The sequence below is a fragment of the Cnephaeus nilssonii genome, assembly GCF_951640355.1.
Source record: "Cnephaeus nilssonii genome assembly, chromosome: 6".
Lineage (NCBI taxonomy): Eukaryota > Metazoa > Chordata > Mammalia > Chiroptera > Vespertilionidae > Cnephaeus > Cnephaeus nilssonii.
The window spans coordinates 53,258,393-53,278,016 of NC_137077.1; the positions used below are offsets into that span (position 1 = coordinate 53,258,393).

Below are 19,624 nucleotides of genomic sequence, written 5' to 3' on the forward strand. Positions count from 1 at the left end.
CCCGCTTTAGTCCAACTCCCGAAGAAAGGGTCGGGAGGAGACCCTCCTCGGCCCGTCCGGCCCCGCCGCGAGGCAGTGGGCGTGGGGCGCCGGCGGCGGGCGAGGCTCCCGCAGCCCGCGCTCCAGCCCCGCGCCCGCGGGGGCGCGGCCGTGACTCACGCCCTCCCCCTGCGCTCCCTCCTTCCCTCGCAGACACACCCCTCCCCTCCATCCCGCCCCGGACTCCGGCTCCGGCTCCGGTTGCACTTTGCCACTCCTCTGCCGCCGCTGCCAGCCGCCGGGACCTCAGGTGGCTGGCTTCGATGTCTTAGTCCCGGGGCCCCGGGCCCATCCGGCCGCGCGGCGCTCCCCGTCGGCGCGGAGTCATGAGGGCGACGCGGGCTCTGCAGGTGCTGGGCTTCCTCCTCGGCCTGGCCCGGGGCTCCGAGGTGGGCACCTCGCAGGCAGGTAAGCGGCGCGGGAGCGTCCGCAGGCTCGGACCCGGGGGCCCCGAGCCCAGTGCGCGGAGTCCTGGGGCAGCGAGGGCGGGGTGCTGGCCCGGCTCCGCTGGGGCCACCCGGGTGGGGACCGTCAGGCTCGGGTTCCCAGGATGGTCCTTGTGGGGGCGCGTTCCTGCCCCACCCGCGCCCACACCACCTCCCCAGGGCGTCGCCGACCCCTTCGTGTGTTCCTGACGGCAGGGCTGGTGCCGAAACCGTGCACACTTTGGGGGGCCCTGCCGGGAGGGGCGCTGAGACTCCCATTCTTGTCAACGTGAGGTGGTGAGAGGTGCAGATTTTGGAGAAAGGTGGGGTCTGTTTGCTCCCCAGCCTCCGGCCCCCGGCCCCAGGTTTTCACCGACCTCCCATTTTGTTGTGTTGCCGGCAGGGCGGAGCTGTGGGAGGGCTGGAGGGGGTTGTTGTTCTCGTGCTGGGAAAACAAGGGTGGCACCTCCTCTTCCGTGAGGGAGCCTGCCCGGGGAGGGCCGAGATTAGCCCGGGAGCCAAGTCCAGGTGACATCAGGGGAGAGGCCCTGCGGAGGGTGGCCGACCTCTTCCCCTGGAAATTACAGAGCTGGCGGGTCCCCACCTTCACCCACCAGCCTCTCTCTGTCAAGACCCAGGTCAAATCAATGACAGTTTATTGAGCATCTACTATGTACAAGGCCCAGAGCCAGGAGCTGGAGGGGTCAGGGACTTCTGGCCTGTCTTTATCACTGCCTGTCTTTTCTCCCCCCAACCTGAGGGCTAACGGGGTGTCTCCCCCACCTTCAGAGCCTCATGTCCTGGGGGGACCTTCCTAGACTCCGCTTCTCCCTCACCCCCATTCTGTTTATTGTCTCTGTCTCTAGGAGTCCAGAGGAGTCAGATTGCTCTTCTGTGCCTCCTCCCACTCCCATGCCATCTGAGCCCACGCCTCTGGGTATCCCTGGGACCATGGATGCTGAGGGGTGTTGGTGTTGCTGGCCTTGGAGGAATCCTGTTGACCTCCCCCTCCCCTCCCCCTAGATCTCAGCTTGGGGTTTGACACATCCAGGGCCCCTTACCCCAGAGTGGGAGTGGGAGGAAACACCTGTGCTTCTCCCACAGTTGCTGGGCCTAAATTTAGACCCTGGGATCTTGAGATGTGAACACTCCCAGCTGGTGGTGGAGGGCGGGGGACCTGGGGCCTAGAGTAGGAGGGACACAGTACAGTGACTATCACTGTCCCCGCCAGGTCCTCGGACTCTTCAACCAGGAACCCAGGAGTCTAAGATCCTGGCCACCTTCCCCGAGGGAGCCAGGGGGCCGGCATGCCTGGGTGTTTTTACCCCTTATCTGGACCCTGCAGTCTCTGGGCATCCGGCCCTGTCTCAGTCCTTCTATAGCCCCTTTGTCCTGGCTGTGATGGGGGTGGGGGACGCTGGGGTGGAGGCCTCTGATTGAGGAGGGGCTGGAGACTCTTGCTGTGACCTACCCCAGGGCTCTGCACCAAAGGAGGGCCTGTGACAGTGCCCCGTCTTATGCCCTGGTCCCGGAGAACTGAATGGATTTTTGTACCTCCCCTCCCCCATGCTCCCTGGTTCCTCCTCAGAGGTGTTCCTACTCTTCCCGCCCCGGCCCTTTGCTCCCTGTGTATGGACTTTATCCTCCGGGTGGCAGGAACTGGGCCTCCCAAGCACGCAGACTCCCAGTCCGCACCGTGGGCAGTGGGATGGATGGAGCCACCTGAAATGAAATACCTCGTAATAGCCCTAACCGGTTTGGCTCAGTGGATAGAGCGTCGGCCTGCGGACTGAAGGGTCCCAGGTTCGATTCTGGTCAAGGGCATGTATCTTGATTGCGGGCACATCCCCAGTGGAGGGTGTGCAGGAGGCAGCTGATCGGTGTTTCTCTCTCATAGATGTTTCTAACTCTCTATCCCTCTCCCTTCCTCTCTGAAAAAAATCAATAAAAAATAAAAAAAAGAAAGAAATACCTCGTAATAAAGAAACCCAACGGCAGAACCAGTATAGGCTCCTGGGCCAGAGGGGAGCTATGTCCATGTCCCTCTGTACGTGTGTCGTGCGAGTGCATGAACGTGTACACACACTCACACTCACCACTTCCCCGTGCAGTGATCTTGGCTCCTCCCTTATCTAGAGAGAAGGGTTGGCGCCTTGGCTTGAAGAGGGGTTGTCCTGCCGGGAAGGGGGTTGGGGTGGGGTGCGGCTGTTCCAGAAGTGACTAACCTTCCTAGTCTTATTTCTTTTCAGCCCACGGACCCTTCTGGGGTTCCCAGGCTCTTCTGGGAGCTGCCAGTCTGTCCCTTCCCTTTGTGGGGAGTTACAGGGAATGGTGCCCTCAAAGGTCAAGTGGTCAGAGTAAGGGTGTCTCTAGGAGAAGGAGCTGGGGCCTCACCAACTTCCCACCCTCCCTCCATTGCTACTCCTGCCTCCCTCTAAAGCTGCCACCGCCTCAGGGAAGGGTGGTTGGAACAGGTGGTACCCCCCCTCCCCCCAGCCTTTCAGGAGCCAGAGGAAAGAGATAGGCAGGCGTAAGGGCTTCAGGGTCAAGGTTTCCTCTAGCTTCTAGGTCCTGCGAGGCCGACAGGCCTCATGGACCTCGAGTCTAGGCTCTGCCTCATGTCCGTGAGGGTTGCCATGTTGGAAGGCTTTTTAATGAATCTTCTGACAATAAAACTGGCTTAGCATGGGGGGAGTCTGCTGCTGTTTTCCCCCAGGCCTCTCTGCATTTGCTGAAGAATACTCTAGGCTGGAAAGTGTGATGCTGAGGGGGCTGGAGTGTGTTGGGATAGGAGAAGGCAGTGAGAAGGGAAATCGGAGTTTAGGAAGTGGGGTGCGGGCTAGGCAACCAGCTCCTTATCTTGCAGCTTGAAAGACAAAGCTCACATTGACCCCACCACCAGCCCCAGAGCTCCCCCCTCTAGTGAGATCACTTGTCTGAGCCCAAGACTTGAGGGTGGAGGGGGTGCTGCTGAGGACAGGGCGTCTGGGGACAGGGTGGGGCAGCCCCCTCCTCCTTTATAGAATCGCCTCATTGTGGGCTGGACTGTGGCCCCAGGCACTGCCCCCATCCCACCCTGGGTAGACACAATAGGGGCTGTGTGCTAGCCCCAAAGAGATATTTATTCCGGGACTTAGAGGCCGGACAGGGGTAGAGGAGTGGTTGGAGGGGGGAGGGGAAGAGGAGGAGGGTGACCAAGTTGTGTCCTTTTCTAACTTCTGTCCAGGGAGGGGGAAAAGGCCCTACATCCTCCTTGATTAACCCCCTAGGAACCGAAGGAGGCACAGGGGAGGCCTGGTGGAAAAAGGAAACCTTCCCACCTGCCTGTTCAGGGGAATGGTGAGGGGGATTCTGAGAAAGGAACGTTCCGGCTCTCAGACTAACAACAAAGGCCTTCGCGTCTGTCTGAAGGGGTGCGGGGTGGAGGCTGCCTCCTGATCCGGGTGAATATCCCTGGGAAAGGGCTACCAGAGGGTGGTCTTGGGGGACGGGGCTGAAGACGGGTGTCCAGCCCTCTGCCACTCTTGCCTCCACTTTGAACAGTGTGCCCCGGGACTTTGAATGGTCTGAGTGTGACGGGCGATGCCGAGAACCAGTACCAGACGCTGCACAAGCAGTACGAGCGGTGCGAGGTGGTGATGGGGAACCTGGAGATCGTGCTCACGGGACACAATGCTGACCTCTCCTTCCTGCAGGTTCGAGTCCCCGACCTCCCTCAACCTGTTCCCCCTTCTCCCCACAGACACCTTCCCTTCCTCAGGGAGGTTAGCCTTCCTAAGACCCGAAAGTCCCTAAGATCCAAGTTTGTGTGTTTATGGGGACAGTGACTGGACTCTGCGACCTATGGTTTGGTCTCTGTAACCGGGGATCCACCAGGGCTGGCCGAGAGAAGGGGGCAGGGGCAGGGTGGCGTTCTACACTGGGGCTGATGTAGAGAAACCCCTGAGGTCGGAGAGGCACCTGGGGAAGTGGGTAAGGAACCAAGCAAGGACCTTCCCGGTGTGAGGAACTCTGAGCAGGAAAGGGTAGGAGACCGGAATTCCTCCATCATTTCTGCCGCCTCTTTTCACGGGCAGGAGGGCGTAGAGGAGCAGGGCTTCCTTAATGCCTTCTGGAGGGAGAGGGGATTGAGACGCTTGCCCCGTCTCATCTCTCACTGACCCCATCGGCTCCATCACAGTGGATTCGAGAAGTGACGGGCTATGTCCTCGTGGCCATGAACGAGTTCTCCACTCTGCCGCTGCCCAACCTCCGCGTGGTGCGGGGGACCCAGGTGTACGACGGGAAGTTTGCCATCTTCGTCATGTTGAACTACAACACCAACTCCAGCCACGCTCTGCGCCAGCTCGGCTTTACCCAGCTCACAGGTCGGTCGGTTCCTGGTGATTCCTGCTCCTGCCCCTCAGCCTGCCCGCTGGCAGGTGCCTCCTTGGGGACAGTCCAGGACTGCTCACTCTTCGGGGCCCCTTCCAAGGTGCCGCCCACTCTGACCACTCGTCTAAGGGGCCACCAGCCCTTTAGGGCCCGATAGGGAGCTGGCGGCCTCTGCCCAGGGGAGGGCCCTTATGTCCTGGTGGGGCTGGAACTGGAGCTGGATCTGCTAGCCACATTCCTCTGACTTCAAAGCGCAGTGCCCCAGATGCCTCCTCCCCAGGAATTAGAATCCCCCCCTCCCCGCCCGCACAGTTCCCCACAAGCTGGAGGAATTTAGGGGTTAAATACCACCTGGCCACCTTCTACTTCTCCCTCTCCCCGTCAGTTGAAAAACACACAGGTAGGGCAGGGGAAGGGGGTGGGGTGTTGAGTCAGGAATCTTCTCTCCTTTTCCTTCCCCTCCCCCACTGGCTAAACCGGATCTGAACAGGTGTCTGAAGAGGCAGGCGTTTCCTTCAGCCTGGCTCCGCCTCCCCCTCCTTCTCTGCATTTTGGATTTAGTTGGACACATCCGGCGGCCCCATTTCCCCTGCTCCTGAGATTAGGGGGGTGGGGGGCATTTGGGCAGTGGGGAGGTTAGGGGCAGGAGGCCTGCTGCAGCCCTTAACCCTGTCACTTCTCCCTCTCAGAGATTCTGTCCGGGGGCGTGTATATCGAGAAGAATGATAAACTTTGTCACATGGACACAATTGACTGGAGGGACATCGTGAGGGACCGAGACGCCGAGATCGTGGTGAAGGACAATGGCAGGAGCTGTGAGTGGCCCCGAAAGACTGCTCCCCTGTCCCCACCAAACCAGAGTGACTCCTTTCCCGTCATCATCATCCCTCATCTGAACCCTCCCCTCCACTGAGCAAACACCTCAGGCCCTAGACCCGAGGAGCCTGCCAGGAGGGAGCAGGTCAGTCCCCTGGACTCCAAACCGCAGAAGCCGTGTGTCAAGAAAAGGGGCCAGAGACTCCGCACTGAGTGGGGAAGCCAGGCCTTTGGGCTCCATCCATTTCACTTTCCACAACAGCAGCCTCCCCTTTCCTCAGAACCTACCTACCCCTGACCGCAACCGGCTACTGCCTGTCCACTCACACGCGCGCAGTCCTACTGGGTTCAGTTTGCCAAGAAGGAACCGAGTGCCGGGGTTGGGCCTGGGGCTGAGCTTGGCATTGGCCCCAGACCCTCCCCTTTAGCTGCCCTGTGGGCGGTGTGGGGGCGTGGCTCCACCCCTTGTTGACAGGTTCACTGAGCCCCACCCTGCTCTGCCTGGGCCAGGAGGGGCGCTGCCCCGGCTGTGCTTCCTGGGACTCCGGTGCCTTTTGCTGACATCATTCCCTGTTGATTCAAGCAAGTCTTTCCCTCATTCTTGATGGCCTCTTGTGTTGCTTTCCTTCCCAACTAGGTGAGCCGTGTCATGAGGTCTGCAAGGGGCGATGCTGGGGTCCCGGGCCAAAAGACTGCCAGACATGTGCGTTGACTTCCCTCTAAAATCCTGACATTCATTCCCGTTCGTATCCCTGCCCTCCCCCGCCTGGGCCACCAGGGTGGGGAGGGATGAGCCTGGAGGGCCGCAGGGTGAGCAGTGGCCTCCGAATGCAGGGCTGCGAACCCTGACGGCCGAGCTTTCTCTCCTCCCTTAGTGACCAAGACCATCTGTGCGCCTCAGTGTAACGGCCACTGCTTTGGGCCCGACCCCAACCAGTGCTGCCACGACGAGTGTGCAGGGGGCTGCTCAGGCCCGCAGGACACCGACTGCTTTGTACGTACTGTTAGCATCATGGGCCTGGGTTCCGGAGTGGCGGCGCGGGCTTTGTTGGGGGGAGGAGGGGTACCTCCTGCAACGTGAGTGTCGGGAGTCTCCTGTGTGCCTAGGCCTGCCGGCTCTTCAATGACAGTGGAGCGTGTGTGCGACAGTGTCCACAGCCTCTTGTCTACAACAAGCTGACGTTCCAGCTGGAGCCCAATCCTCACACCAAGTATCAGTACGGAGGAGTTTGTGTGGCCAGCTGTCCCCGTAAGTACCTGAAGGGAGGAAACCGTGATGATGGGACCAGTATTTTAGACAACATTGTAGGAGGCAAAAGGGATCAAGTAGGGTGGTGAGGCGGGGCCTTAGAGGGCACATGGTTGTGGTCATCAACCAACCCCCGTGAATGGCCCCTGTGTCCCAGCCGCTCGTGAACGTCCCTGTGTCTCCCAGCAATTGCACCGAGCCCTGCTCCTTGGAACGGCCAAGAGCAAAGGGCCTTCCGAATCCAGAGGGCGGCACTTGAGGAACCGCGGGTGGCGGGTTGGGGCAAATGCAGCGTGGAGCCAGAGGGCGCAGGCTCAGGTGGCAGCGCCGTGTTCCTCCCTCACCCCCACGGTGCCCTCCGTCCCCCAGATAACTTCGTGGTGGACCAGACGTCCTGCGTCAGGGCCTGTCCTCCCGACAAGATGGAAGTGGATAAAAATGGACTCAAGATATGTGAGCCGTGTGGGGGGCTGTGCCCCAAAGGTAAGTAAGTTGGTGAAAAGACATCCTTTACCCTGAGACGACTCAGCCCTCTGAACCCCAACCCTCACTGAGCCTCTTTTTTTTGTTTGCAGCTTGTGAGGGGACCGGGTCTGGGAGCCGATTCCAGACTGTGGACTCGAGCAACATCGATGGATTTGTGAACTGCACCAAGATCCTGGGCAACCTGGACTTTCTCATCACCGGCCTCAATGGGTTAGATTCTGCCTCCTCTTCCTGACCCCGCACCCCACCCCTCCCCTCACAGTTCATTGCATTGGCTTCACGCTTCATATGTGAAGCTGATTAGGAATCTACATCATAAAATCTTAGAAATCACAAAGGACCTGACAGTGCTTAACTCAACCTCCCACTAGGGCTTGAGTTCCCTCAGACATATCCCGAAGCAAGGTGACATCACCCAGCTGAATGGCCAGGGACAGGAACATTGTGTCCTCCTTAAAGTTTTCTTAAATTTAGATAAAAATTTGCCAGCTATTTCCCCTAGTTGCTGTTCCTTAGAGAAGAGCCACAGAGAGCACAGGGACTTTCTGATCCCTTTAAAGTGTGTGTGTAACATTAGAGCCACCTGTTTCTTTGTTTTGACAGAGTTTTAATATATTTTATTGATTTCTTACAAAGAGGAAGAGAGAGGGATAGAGAGTTAGAAACATCGATGAGAGAGAAAAATCGATCAGCTGCCTCCTGCACACTCCCCACTGGGGATGTGCCCGCAACCAAGGTACATGCCCTTGACCGGAATCGAACCTGGGACCTTTCAGTCCGCAGGCCAACGCTCTATCCACTGAGCCAAACCGGTTTCGGCTTGACAGAGTTTTAGATCTACACTAAAGTTGCAAAAATGGTGTAAGGATTTCCTATACACTCTTTATTCAGATCCCCCAAGTGTTAACATTATAACATATTTAGAGGCCTAGGGTCCCTAGGCCTGGCTGGCAATTAGGGCCTATCAGGGCCTTCTCGCCCTGTCCCAATCGGGGCCAGGCCGGCTGGGGCCTGCAGGCTGCTGGCCGGGACCTGGGGTGGGAGCCGAGGGATGGGGGAGAGACTGTGGGAGGTTGGCTGGCCATGGGAAGTTGGCTGTGGGAGCGCACTGACCACCAGGGGGCAGCTCCTGCATTGAGCATCTGTCCCCTGGTGGTCAGTGCACATCATAGTGACTGGTCGACTGGTCATTACGGTTCCTTAGGCTTTTATATATATAGATGCTTTATTATTTCTCTTTCTTTCTACACACACACACATTTCACTCTGTGTCACAATGTCCTGGATCACACATTGTATTCAGTTGTTATATCTCTTCAGTCTTCTTTCATCTATAACAGTTCATGACATTGACATTATTGATGAGTACAGGTCAGGTAACAGATAAAACATTCCTCAGTTTGGATTTTGTGATGTTTCCTCATACGCAGAGTCTCTGAGTTACGCTTTTTTAAAAAAAGTTTATCGCCTGGCAGGCGCAGCTCAGTGGTTGAGCGTTGACCTATGAACCAGGAGGTCACAGTTTGATTCCCGGTCAGGGCACATGCCCCAGTTGCAGGCTCAATCCCCAATGTGGGGTGTGCAGGAGACAGCCGATCCATGATTCTCTCCCATCGTGGATGTTTCTATCTCTCCCTTCCTCTCTCTGAAACCAATAAAAATAATATTAAAAAAAATCTTTTTAGAAGTTTATTATTTAAAATTTTCAATTATAGTTTACTTTCAGTATTATTTTGCATTGGTTTTAGGTGTGCAGCATAGTGACTAGACAATACACTTTACATAGTGTTCCCTTGATATTTTCGGTATCCACCTGGCACTATACATATTGCAATATTATGACTATATTGCAAAACTTTCCTGTACTTTACATTCCTGTTCAAGTTATGCTTTTTTAAAAAAAAACAAACAAAAAAACATTTTTTATTGATTTCAGAGAGAGGAAGGGAGAGAGATTGAAACATCAATAATGAGAGAGAATCATTGATTAGCTGCCTCCTGTACACCCCCTACTGGGGATCGAGCACAACCCGGGCATGTGCCCTTGACTGGAATCAAACCCGGGACCCTTCAGTCCGCAGACCGACGCTCTATCCATTGAGCTAAATCGAGTAGGGCCAAGTTATGCTTTTAAATATAGATAGATAGATGATAGATAGATAGATAGATAGATAGATAGATAGATAGATAGATATAAATTTCAGAGAGGAAGGGAGAGGCGGGGAGAGATAGAAATATCAATGATGAGAGAGAATCATTGATCAGCTACCTCCTGCACAATTGGGGAGGATCAAGTCCGCAACCCAGATTTGTGCCCTGACTGGGAATTGATCCATGTCCTCCTTGTCCATAGGTCAATGATCAACCACTGAGCCACCGCTGCCAGGCATGCTTTTGGTTGTTGTTAATTCTTACACGACAGTATTTTCTCCATTAGTTTTTTAGAGATCATGGAAGGGAAGGAGGGGGAGAGAGAGAGAGAGAGAGAGAGACATTGATCTGAGAGAAACACATCGATTGGTTGCCTCCCACACGCCCCCAAAGTGGGCCGGATATTGAACCTGCAACTTAGGTATGTGGCCTTTGACTGGGAATCGAACCCGAGACCCTTCAGTCCGTGGGCTGACACTCTAACCACTGAGCAGAACCATCCAGAGCTTAATAAGTATCTTGTGGGGGAGATTTTGCCTGAATTAATTTTATAATGAGAATTGCCAGATAATTATTTTCTAATTCCATTATTCCTTCTGCATTTGTTTGTTGGCATTCTAGTGTTAGGAAGAGTCTTCCCTTCCTACCTCTATTGATCTGTCTGTTTAATCAGTGTAGGTATTTGTTTTATTCAATGGTTTATTTATTTTATTTTATTTTTAAATATATTTTATTGATTTTTTACAGAGAGGAAGAGAGAGGGATAGAGAGTTAGAAACATCGATGAGAGAGAAACACCGATCAGCTGCCTCTTGCACACCCCCTACTGGGGATGTGCCCGCAACCAAGGTACATGCCCTTGACCGGAATCGAACCTGGGACCCTTGAGTCCGCAGGCCGACGCTCTATCCACTGAGCCAAACCGGTTTCAGCTATTCAATGGTTTATAATCTTTTCCAATCATTATTTCGGTGTCCAGGTGTCTCTAATAGGGTTTCTGGGGGCTCCTTCAAGTTGGTTCCTGTGTTGTTTGGGCTTGGACCCCTCATTATTTGAACATTTGCTTAGTTTTCTCTGAAAGATGCTGTAGGCTTGCACCGTGGGTGTGGCTCAATTGGTTGGAATGTTGGGTTGTGGTGGGTTCGATTCCCAGGTTGCAGGTTGGATTCCTGGTCATGTGCAAGAGGCAACTGATTGAGGTGATGTTTCCCTCTCACATTGACATTTCTCTCTCTCTCCCTGCCTCTCTCTAAAATCAATTAAAAAAAAAAAGATGCTGTAGGCTCCTGTTGTATTTCTCTAAGGAGCTCTGTCCTTTCAATGGAGAATGGTATTTAGAAACTAAGTTCTGAGGTTAGGCACTCATTGCTGATGGCCTACACCTCTACCTTGTTGACTGTTTTTTACCATCCTCTTCAGAGACCCTTGGCACAAGATCCCGGCCTTGGACCCTGAGAAGCTCAGTGTCTTCCGGACAGTACGGGAGATCACGGGTGAGTGGGAGAAGCCGCCCTTTCCGAGAAGAATGGATCAGCCATTGGCACAAAGTGTAGTATAACCACTTGAGAAAGACCAAGTTTCAAGCAACAGGGGAGGGACCAGGAGAACCTGAGAAAGCGGGAGAGAAGAAGGCTCCTGTTCATGTACCTCTCTCCAACCCCTCAGGCTACCTGAACATTCAGTCCTGGCCTCCCCACATGCACAACTTTAGTGTCTTTTCCAACCTGACGACCATCGGGGGCAGGAGCCTCTACAAGTGAGTAAGCGTGGGGAGGTGCTAGCCTCTCCGGGTAACGAACTCTGCTTCTTAGGCATCTACGAGTGAACATTCAGGAAGGCGTTTTCTCACACAGCAGCCCCAAAGGGTGGGCCTGGGAGCTGGATGGAGAAAAGGCAGAAGGAGGGAGGAGTCCCTTTCAGTGGGATAGCCCGGAGCAGGTTGTTGGACGGAAATGAGTCCACTGCACGGCAAATCTTCCTTTTGTAGTTTCCCCTCTCATCCGTCTCCTTGTTCTCAGCCGGGGCTTCTCGCTGTTGATCATGAAGAACTTGAACATAACATCTCTGGGCTTCCGGTCCTTGAAAGAAATAAGTGCTGGGCGTATCTACATCAGTGCCAATCGGCAGCTCTGCTACCACCACTCTCTTAACTGGACCAGGCTGCTTCGAGGGCCTTCGGAAGAGAGACTGGACATCAAGCATAATCGGCCCCGCAGAGACTGCGGTGAGGGAGAGGCCCACGGGGAGGTGGGAAGAGGGAGTCGGGGAGAGGGGTGTAAGGACGGTTCTGCCCTGGCAGCGGGGGTAGGAAAGTAGGGATGGGGGCGGGGTGGAGCCAAGGAGAGAGGGATGTTGGGATGGAATGAAGCAGTAAGGAGGAAGTGTTCAGGAGAGGGCTTGCTGGGAGACCGCAGGCTCCTCCTGACCCACCCCTTCCTTTCCAGTGGCAGAGGGCAAAGTGTGTGACCCCCTCTGCTCCTCTGGGGGATGCTGGGGCCCAGGCCCTGGTCAGTGCCTGTCCTGTCGAAACTACAGCCGAGGCGGTGTCTGTGTGACCCACTGCAACTTTCTGAATGGGTACGGAGAGGAGAGACAGAGTCAGTTAGGGGTGGAGGGCCCTAGCTGGTTTGGCTCAGTGGATAGAGTGTCGGCCTGCGGACTGAAGGGTCCCAGGTTCGATTCCAGTCAAGGGCACATGCCCGGGTTGTGGGCTTGGTCCCTAGTGGGGGGCGTGCAGGAAGCAGCTGATCAATGATTCTCTCTCATCATTGATGTTTCTATCTCCTTCTCCCTTCCTCTCTGAAATCAGTAAAAATATATATATCTTTTTTTGAAAAAAAGAAGAGGTGGAGGGATGGGGCCCTGGGACGGTGCTGTTCAAAGTGACTGCCCCCAATCTTTACCCCCCTTTCCTCACTGCAGGGAGCCTCGTGAGTTTGCCCATGAGGCTGAATGCTTCTCCTGCCACCCGGAATGCCAGCCCTTGGAGGGCACTGCCACATGCAATGGCTCGGTACAGTAGCGGCACCAGGGTCTCGGGGAGAGGGCGGGCCGCACTGGAGAATCTAGGGAACGATAAGGCCCAACCTCAAGGCTGGCACAGGGAGGCCAGACAGTGCTAGGGTTTGTGGAAGGAGGATCCTGAATGGCTGGGTTGGTCCTTGTTAGGAGATACGGTATTGACCTTGGAACCCCATTTTTCTTGACCTTTTCTTTTCCACCCAGGGCTCTGATGCTTGTGCCCAGTGTGCCCATTTTCGAGATGGGCCCCACTGTGTGAGCAGCTGCCCCTCTGGAGTGCTGGGTGCCAAGGGCCCCATCTACAAGTTCCCAGATGCTCAGAATGAATGTCGGCCCTGCCATGAGAACTGCACCCAGGGGTCCGTGATGGGATGTTAAGAGGAGGGGTCAGGGGAGAGGGAGGAGTACAGACTGGGAGGAGAGAAGAGGGTGAAGGGAGGAGAAAGAAGAAAGGAACTGTGATTTAAGAATTGCTCCCAGCTGTATAGTGAAGGGTTGGAGAAAGGGATACTCAGTAACAGCACAAAATTACACCACAATTTTGGGGCCTGGAATAAACACAACTCGGGCATTTCGTTTACCAGAGGGACTCAGGGAGGGTGGGCCTGCTAAGGATGGAGGCCATGTCTTGGGATGTGCTTGGGCTCCAGGATGGGACGCCATGGTAGGGCCTGAAACAACGCTGTCGCTGTTGGAATGGAATGAGCGTCCCACGGGATTCTCCAGTTCCCACTTAAGGAGGTGACTTTCTTCTCTAGGTGTAATGGGCCTGACCTGCAAGACTGTTTAGGCCAAACACAGGCGATGATCAGGTATGATGGGCCTGGAGTCTTGGGCGCCGGGGGTATTCGGGAGAGAAGCGAGGGAGAGGGCGGTTATCTGCTGGGAAGAGTTGAGTCTACCCTTTCTGGCCTTCTGTTTACAGTTCACTGTCACTGGACTCAGGGCACAAGAAGCCAGACTTCTGGCCTTCCCTTTCTAAAATTAACCCACGGAGCCTCGGAAGGTCCAGGTTTAGGTTAACTCTTTAGTGCTCAAGGATATATCTGTGAATGTGACCTGCTTGCCCCAGGTCTGCACCATGCCTTTTAGAACAGGTATAGATGACATTGGTAAGGGGGTGTGGCCCGAGGGTAATGCCAGGTTTCTCTGCCCCACAGCAAAACGCATTTGGCGATGGCTTTAGCAGTGGTGGTAGGATTGGTAGTGGTTTTCGTGGTCCTGAGCAGCACTATCCTCTATTGGCGTGGGCGTCGGATTCAGAATAAGAGGGCGATGAGGCGCTACTTGGAGCGGGGTGAGGTGAGTGTGTAGCTTACCCTGGAAAAGTGCCCTCTGCCATCACTCTTTTATTTTATTTTTTTAATATGTTTTATTGATTTTTTACAGAGAGGAAGGGAGAGGGATAGAAAGTTAGAAATATCGATGAGAGAGAAACATCGATCAGCTGCCTCCTGCACACCCCCTACTGGGGATGTGCCCGCAACCAAGGTACATGCCCTTGACTGCAACCAAGGTACATGCCCTGACCTGGGACCCTTCAGTCCACAGGCCGACGCTCTACCCACTGAGCCAAACCGGTTTCAGCTTGCCATCACTCTTTAAGAGCCTCCTCCTCCCCTGAGATTTGATCCCTAGAAAGAACTCTGACCAGAGAGTTGGGAGACATGCTTTCTTCCCCCTGATTTTGCCATTAATTTGCCACATGACTCTGAAGAAGTTACTTTCCTTCTGTGCCTCAGTCTGAATGTATACAGAGGAAATAGTAGCACCCATCCTTACAGGATGGCTGTAATGGTAAAAGTGATGATGTATGTGAAAGTGCTTTGAAAACACAGAGAATTGTATAAAAGTACTCAGGGGATAGAATTACCAACTCCTTGCTTCCATCAAAGGGAAAACCCCACCCTCTTGATTCCTAATCTCATGATCACAAATAACTTCCTCTGTCGTGGGGTCTGTGACTTCCTACTATGCCTACCGTGCTTTTGAAGACTAAAGACAATTCCTCTTCCTGCTCCCCCCCCTTTGGGCTCTGCTGCTCTCGGCAGCCATGCCGGAGGAGGGAGTTGGAGTGGGCTGTTGGAGTGGGCTTTCCTGAGTACCTCCTTCCCGTCTGCTCCTCAGAGCATAGAGCCTCTGGATCCCAGTGAGAAAGCTAACAAAGTCTTGGCCAGAATCTTCAAGGAGACAGAGCTGAGGAAGCTTAAAGTCCTCGGCTCAGGCGTCTTTGGAACGGTGCACAAGGTGAGTGACCCACGGGAAGTAAAAGCCCGGGGAGGTGGGGAAAGGGTTAGCCTGGGGAGAACGGCCTTGGGCTGACTCCTGTTTAAACCCTCCCAGGGAGTGTGGATTCCCGAGGGTGAGTCAATAAAGATCCCAGTCTGCATTAAAGTCATTGAGGATAAGAGTGGACGGCAAAGTTTTCAAGCTGTGACGGATGTAAGTGAAGGAAGGGTTTTCTGTATTCTACTAGGAAAGAGGTCAATGTTACATACAATTGTGCAGAAGCATGGTCCTGTGTTAGCAGATACTATGTGCCCTGTTGATGTACGGGAATGTTGGGGAGGCCCTGGTCTGGGTATATGTGAACCTGTTTGTTCCTTGGATCACCCCTCTTCTCTTGTGTCTCAGCATATGCTGGCCATTGGCAGCCTAGACCATGCTCACATTGTACGGCTGCTAGGACTGTGCCCAGGGTCATCTCTGCAGCTTGTCACTCAATACTTGCCTCTGGGATCCCTGCTGGATCATGTGAGACAACACCGGGGGTCACTGGGGCCACAGCTGCTGCTCAATTGGGGAGTACAAATTGCCAAGGTGAGAGGAGCCGGGAGGAGTTTCTGTGATGGGACTGCCTGGCTGGGGACCGGCAGGGAGGCGGCAGGGAGGGTGGAGTTCTGAGTGGTACCTTTAGGGTTTGGGGTGATTCTGGATCTGAATGATGGATCCCCCAATCTTGAGAATATTTCCTTCTCCTATAGGGTATGTACTACCTTGAGGAGCATGGTATGGTTCACAGGAACTTAGCCGCCCGAAATGTGCTACTCAAGTCACCCAGCCAGGTTCAGGTGGCAGATTTTGGGGTGGCTGACCTGCTGCCCCCGGATGATAAGCAGCTACTACACAGTGAGGCCAAGGTAGGTGGCACCAAGGGCTGGTAAGGAGGTGGGGCTGGAGTGAAGCCGGGACATGGGGAGCAGCCAGTGGTCTCTCCCAGAGGGAAGCAGGTGCAGCAGGGTAAGTTCAGGGAGGGGAACCTGAAGATGCCAGGAATTTAAGTTGAGACAGCAACAGAGAGAAGAATGTAGAGCACCTGGGGTTTAGAAATGCTAAGGTAATTGGTGGAAACAATTGGTTCACCTTTGCCTTTAATCCCCCAGACTCCAATTAAGTGGATGGCCCTCGAGAGTATCCACTTTGGGAAATACACACACCAGAGCGACGTCTGGAGCTATGGTCAGTCCGTCGGAATGGCCCCAAGTCCAGTTGCCTTTTGAGACCCCCTCCCAGAATCTTCAAGCCCTTCAGATCCTCGTGGCAGATTGCTCCGCCTTCCCTTCATCTTCATGCCCATTGCCACTATTTTGCCATCAACCAGTCATGTCTTCCTGTACCAGGTGTGACAGTTTGGGAGCTGATGACTTTTGGGGCAGAGCCCTATGCAGGGCTGCGGTTGGCTGAAGTACCAGACCTGCTGGAGAAGGGGGAGCGGTTGGCGCAGCCCCAGATCTGTACCATTGATGTCTACATGGTCATGGTCAAGTGTGAGTTACCTGATGATGCCAGCCGTTTGCTAACCGACTTCCCTCCCTATTCTCCTCTCCTCTCATGACTCTACTTCCCACATCTTACCCCCCACCAGGTTGGATGATTGATGAGAACATTCGCCCTACCTTTAAAGAACTAGCCAATGAGTTCACCCGCATGGCCCGAGACCCACCACGGTATCTGGTCATAAAGGTGAGTAAGGACTAGGAGGTGTCAAGGAGATTTAGAGCAAAGGGGATTCGTCTGGAACCAGGATCTACCTTAACAATCACCTGCCCCTATAGAGAGAGAGTGGACCTGGAATTCCCCCTGGGGCAGAGCCCCCTGCTCTGACAAACAAGGAGGAACTGGAGGAAGTAGAGCTGGAGCCAGAACTAGACCTAGACCTGGACTTGGAGGCAGAGGAGGACAACCTGGCGACAACACTGGGCTCTGCCCTGAGCCTGCCAGTTGGAACACTTACTTGGCCACGTGGGGTAAGGCGCTTTAGTTACCCAAGACTTTCTGCTCCCTGAGCACTCTGCACACCTGCACCCTCATAAACCCCACAGATACTCAGATTAACTACTCAAAGGACCCATGATGAGATGTCTCCCTTTGTCTAAACCTCTTATTTTCATCCTAGAGCCAGAGCCTTCTAAGTCCATCATCTGGATATATGCCTATGAACCAGAGTAATCTTGGGGAAGCTTGCCAGGTAAGGTCTGTCTCTTCAGGGGCTGCTGAGATGCTGGGTGGCAGAGTGTCTTAGGATGATAGGGGTAGTGTGGGAGATCTTAGAAATCTTTGAGGTTTAATCAGTGCCCTACAAAAAAAAGGCATTGAACTACCCAATCTCCTTTCTTCATCTCTGTGTGTTTTTTTCTTCCTTAGGAGCCTGTAGTTTGTGGGGGTGGTGAACGGTGCCCCCGTCCAGCGTCTCTGCACCCAATGCCACGGGGACGCCTGGTGTCAGAGTCATCTGAGGGCCATGTGACAGGCTCTGAAGCTGAGCTCCAGGAGAAGGTGTCCATGTGTAGGAGCCGGAGCCGGAGCCCGCGGCCACGTGGAGACAGTGCCTACCATTCCCAGCGCCACAGCCTGCTTACTCCTGTCACCCCACTCTCCCCACCAGGGTTAGAGGAAGAGGATGTCAATGGTTATGTCATGCCAGATGCACACCTCAAAGGTACCTGATTCCTCACCACCACCCCGCCCTGCCTGCCTCTTTCCACTCCCTACTGCCTATTAATTACTGTGAAGGTCTCCACATAGCTAGCCTCTCTTCTCAACCCCTAGGTACTCCATCCTCGCGGGAAGGCACGCTTTCTTCTGTGGGTCTCAGTTCTGTCCTGGGTACCGAAGAAGAAGATGAAGATGAGGAGTATGAATACATGAACCGGAGGAGAAGGCACAGTCCACCTCGTCCCCCAAGGCCAAGTTCCCTCGAGGAGCTGGGTTATGAGTACATGGATGTGGGATCAGACCTCAGTGCTTCCCTGGGCAGCACACAGAGTTGCCCGCTCCACCCTGTGCCCATCATGCCTTCTGCTGGCACAACTCCAGACGAGGACTATGAATATATGAATAAGCGACGTGGTGGAGGAGGTGCTGGGGGGGATTATGCAGCCATGGGGGCCTGCCCAGCAGCCGAACAAGGGTATGAAGAGATGAAAGCCTTCCAGGGGCCTGGACACCATGCTCCCCAAGTCCATTATGCCCGCCTCAAAACGCTACGTAGCTTAGAAGCCACTGACTCTGCCTTTGATAACCCGGATTACTGGCATAGCAGGCTTTTCCCCAAGGCTAATGCCCAGAGAACATAACCCCTGCTCCCTGAGGTACTCAGGGAGCAGTTGATGGCAGCTAGTGCCTCTAGAGGGTACCCCTCTTCTCCCAAGTCCCTATCCCTCCCTCACAGGTCTCAGTCCCATTTCCCTTCCAGGCCTAGACAATTCCATTCAACCTTTGGAGGCTCTGAAACACTCGGACAAAGTTCTTGTGGCATGTAGCTGGCTGTGCACTTTCTTCACGTTCCCAATCCCTGGAAAGTAGAAGGTTTTCCCTGTTCTGTGTGCTTTCCCAATCCCATTCCTCCGCTTTCTCAGGGGAGCTCCCCGGAGATATGAAGGATTACTCCCTTATATCCCATATCCATTTGATTACTCCAGTATCAAATCCCTTTCTCTCAGACTCTTAACTTGTTGAGACTAGGCTTTAAAGTGTGCCTTTGTTTCCCATCAGACTCCTAAGGCAAAGAAAAAGAGCAAAACCTGGCAGGGGAAGGTAAAATTTTGGCTATGACCAACCCCCTGGAAAGAATGGGAAATTTTAAATCTTGTGAAGGAAGCTCAGGAGTATATATTAATGATTGCTATTAATTGAGCATTTATTTATGTGCCAGACAGCGTGCTAAACTTTACCTGCATTTTCTTACTTAATCCATATACCAATCTTGTGAACTAGTTTATAGTCCTTTACGAATAAGGAACTGAGCCTTAGAGAGATTAAGTGGCAGGTCCAGGATTCAAAATCTTCCCAGGTGCGTGCTCTTACTGTAAGGTATCAAGGAAAACAGGTACAAACCAGAGCCCATATAAAGGGCGTTGTCTTCTTGTATTTTGCACTGAATTAAGTCTAACCCCAACAACCACAGCCTCCTACACCCAGACTTCTCATCTCAGGAAGGGGGTGGTCAGAAGGAAACGTAACTGGACATTTTTGTGTAAACCATAATTTACATGTGCTATAAGGGATCTCCACTTCTTACCCAAGGGACAGATTCACAAAGGTCCCAAGAGCCACTTTTAGAAGCTTTCTCACCCAATAATGGGAAGCTTCTGATTGGGATAGAAAGAGGACCCACCTTCAGACTTCTCCCACTGGGTGGGAAATGGGGGATATTTGTTCTATCACTGAAGTTTTTTGTTTTGTTTTTATACGTGTCTGAATAAAGATGCCAAAGTTTTTCAGCTTTCTGTCTGTCAAATGAAGAAAATCTTCAGTAAGGTAGACCATTCCTTTGCTCCTCAGCAGAACATAGCTACCTTTTTCCCCTGCTTTCTGTTTTCGGACAGTCCTACTCTGTTGTATGCAGCTTTCTCCAGCCCTACTTTTCCTTGCATCCCCTTAGCATGCTCTCCCTCCCAGGAGCATGCCTGCACCTTTCCTCCCCCCTCAGGCATGCATTTCCTAAACTCTAAGGGATCCCAGAGACTTGCAACCAGGATAACAATTGGCAGCAGCAGTTCACCCTCAGCTTACCCCTTCACCGAGTCCTCAAGGCCCCCCTTTCTCTGACTTCTTAGAGCAG

The 19,624-nt window shown here is 53.8% G+C and overlaps 1 protein-coding gene across 1 annotated transcript; it reads left to right on the forward strand.

Annotated features, from left to right (window-relative positions):
* Positions 1 to 222: 222 nt before the first annotated feature.
* Positions 223 to 19,278, forward strand: ERBB3 (erb-b2 receptor tyrosine kinase 3). Its single transcript, XM_079775006.1, has 28 exons — positions 223 to 447; positions 4,008 to 4,159; positions 4,645 to 4,831; positions 5,528 to 5,653; positions 6,292 to 6,357; positions 6,530 to 6,648; positions 6,762 to 6,903; positions 7,273 to 7,386; positions 7,479 to 7,599; positions 10,960 to 11,033; positions 11,206 to 11,296; positions 11,559 to 11,764; positions 11,985 to 12,117; positions 12,463 to 12,553; positions 12,766 to 12,920; positions 13,320 to 13,373; positions 13,722 to 13,863; positions 14,689 to 14,808; positions 14,905 to 15,003; positions 15,196 to 15,381; positions 15,546 to 15,701; positions 15,945 to 16,020; positions 16,182 to 16,328; positions 16,427 to 16,524; positions 16,617 to 16,808; positions 16,958 to 17,029; positions 17,206 to 17,500; positions 17,611 to 19,278. Exons 1-28 carry the CDS (start codon positions 366 to 368, stop codon positions 18,135 to 18,137), a joined length of 4,023 nt encoding a protein of 1,340 aa, XP_079631132.1. The 5' UTR covers positions 223 to 365; the 3' UTR covers positions 18,138 to 19,278.
* The last annotated feature ends 346 nt before the right edge of the window (positions 19,279 to 19,624 follow it).

What these genes read in the sequence shown, in the direction of transcription:
- ERBB3 (XM_079775006.1), top strand. Translation starts at nt 366, where the DNA reads ATGAGGGCGACGCGGGCTCTGCAGGTGCTGGGCTTCCTCCTCGGCCTG. An exon ending in GAAGGACAATGGCAGGAGCT is followed by an intron (nt 5,654 to 6,291) that starts GTGAGTGGCCCC and finishes CTTCCCAACTAG; the next exon opens with GTGAGCCGTGTCATGAGGTC. An exon ending in CAAACACAGGCGATGATCAG is followed by an intron (nt 13,374 to 13,721) that starts GTATGATGGGCC and finishes TCTGCCCCACAG; the next exon opens with CAAAACGCATTTGGCGATGG.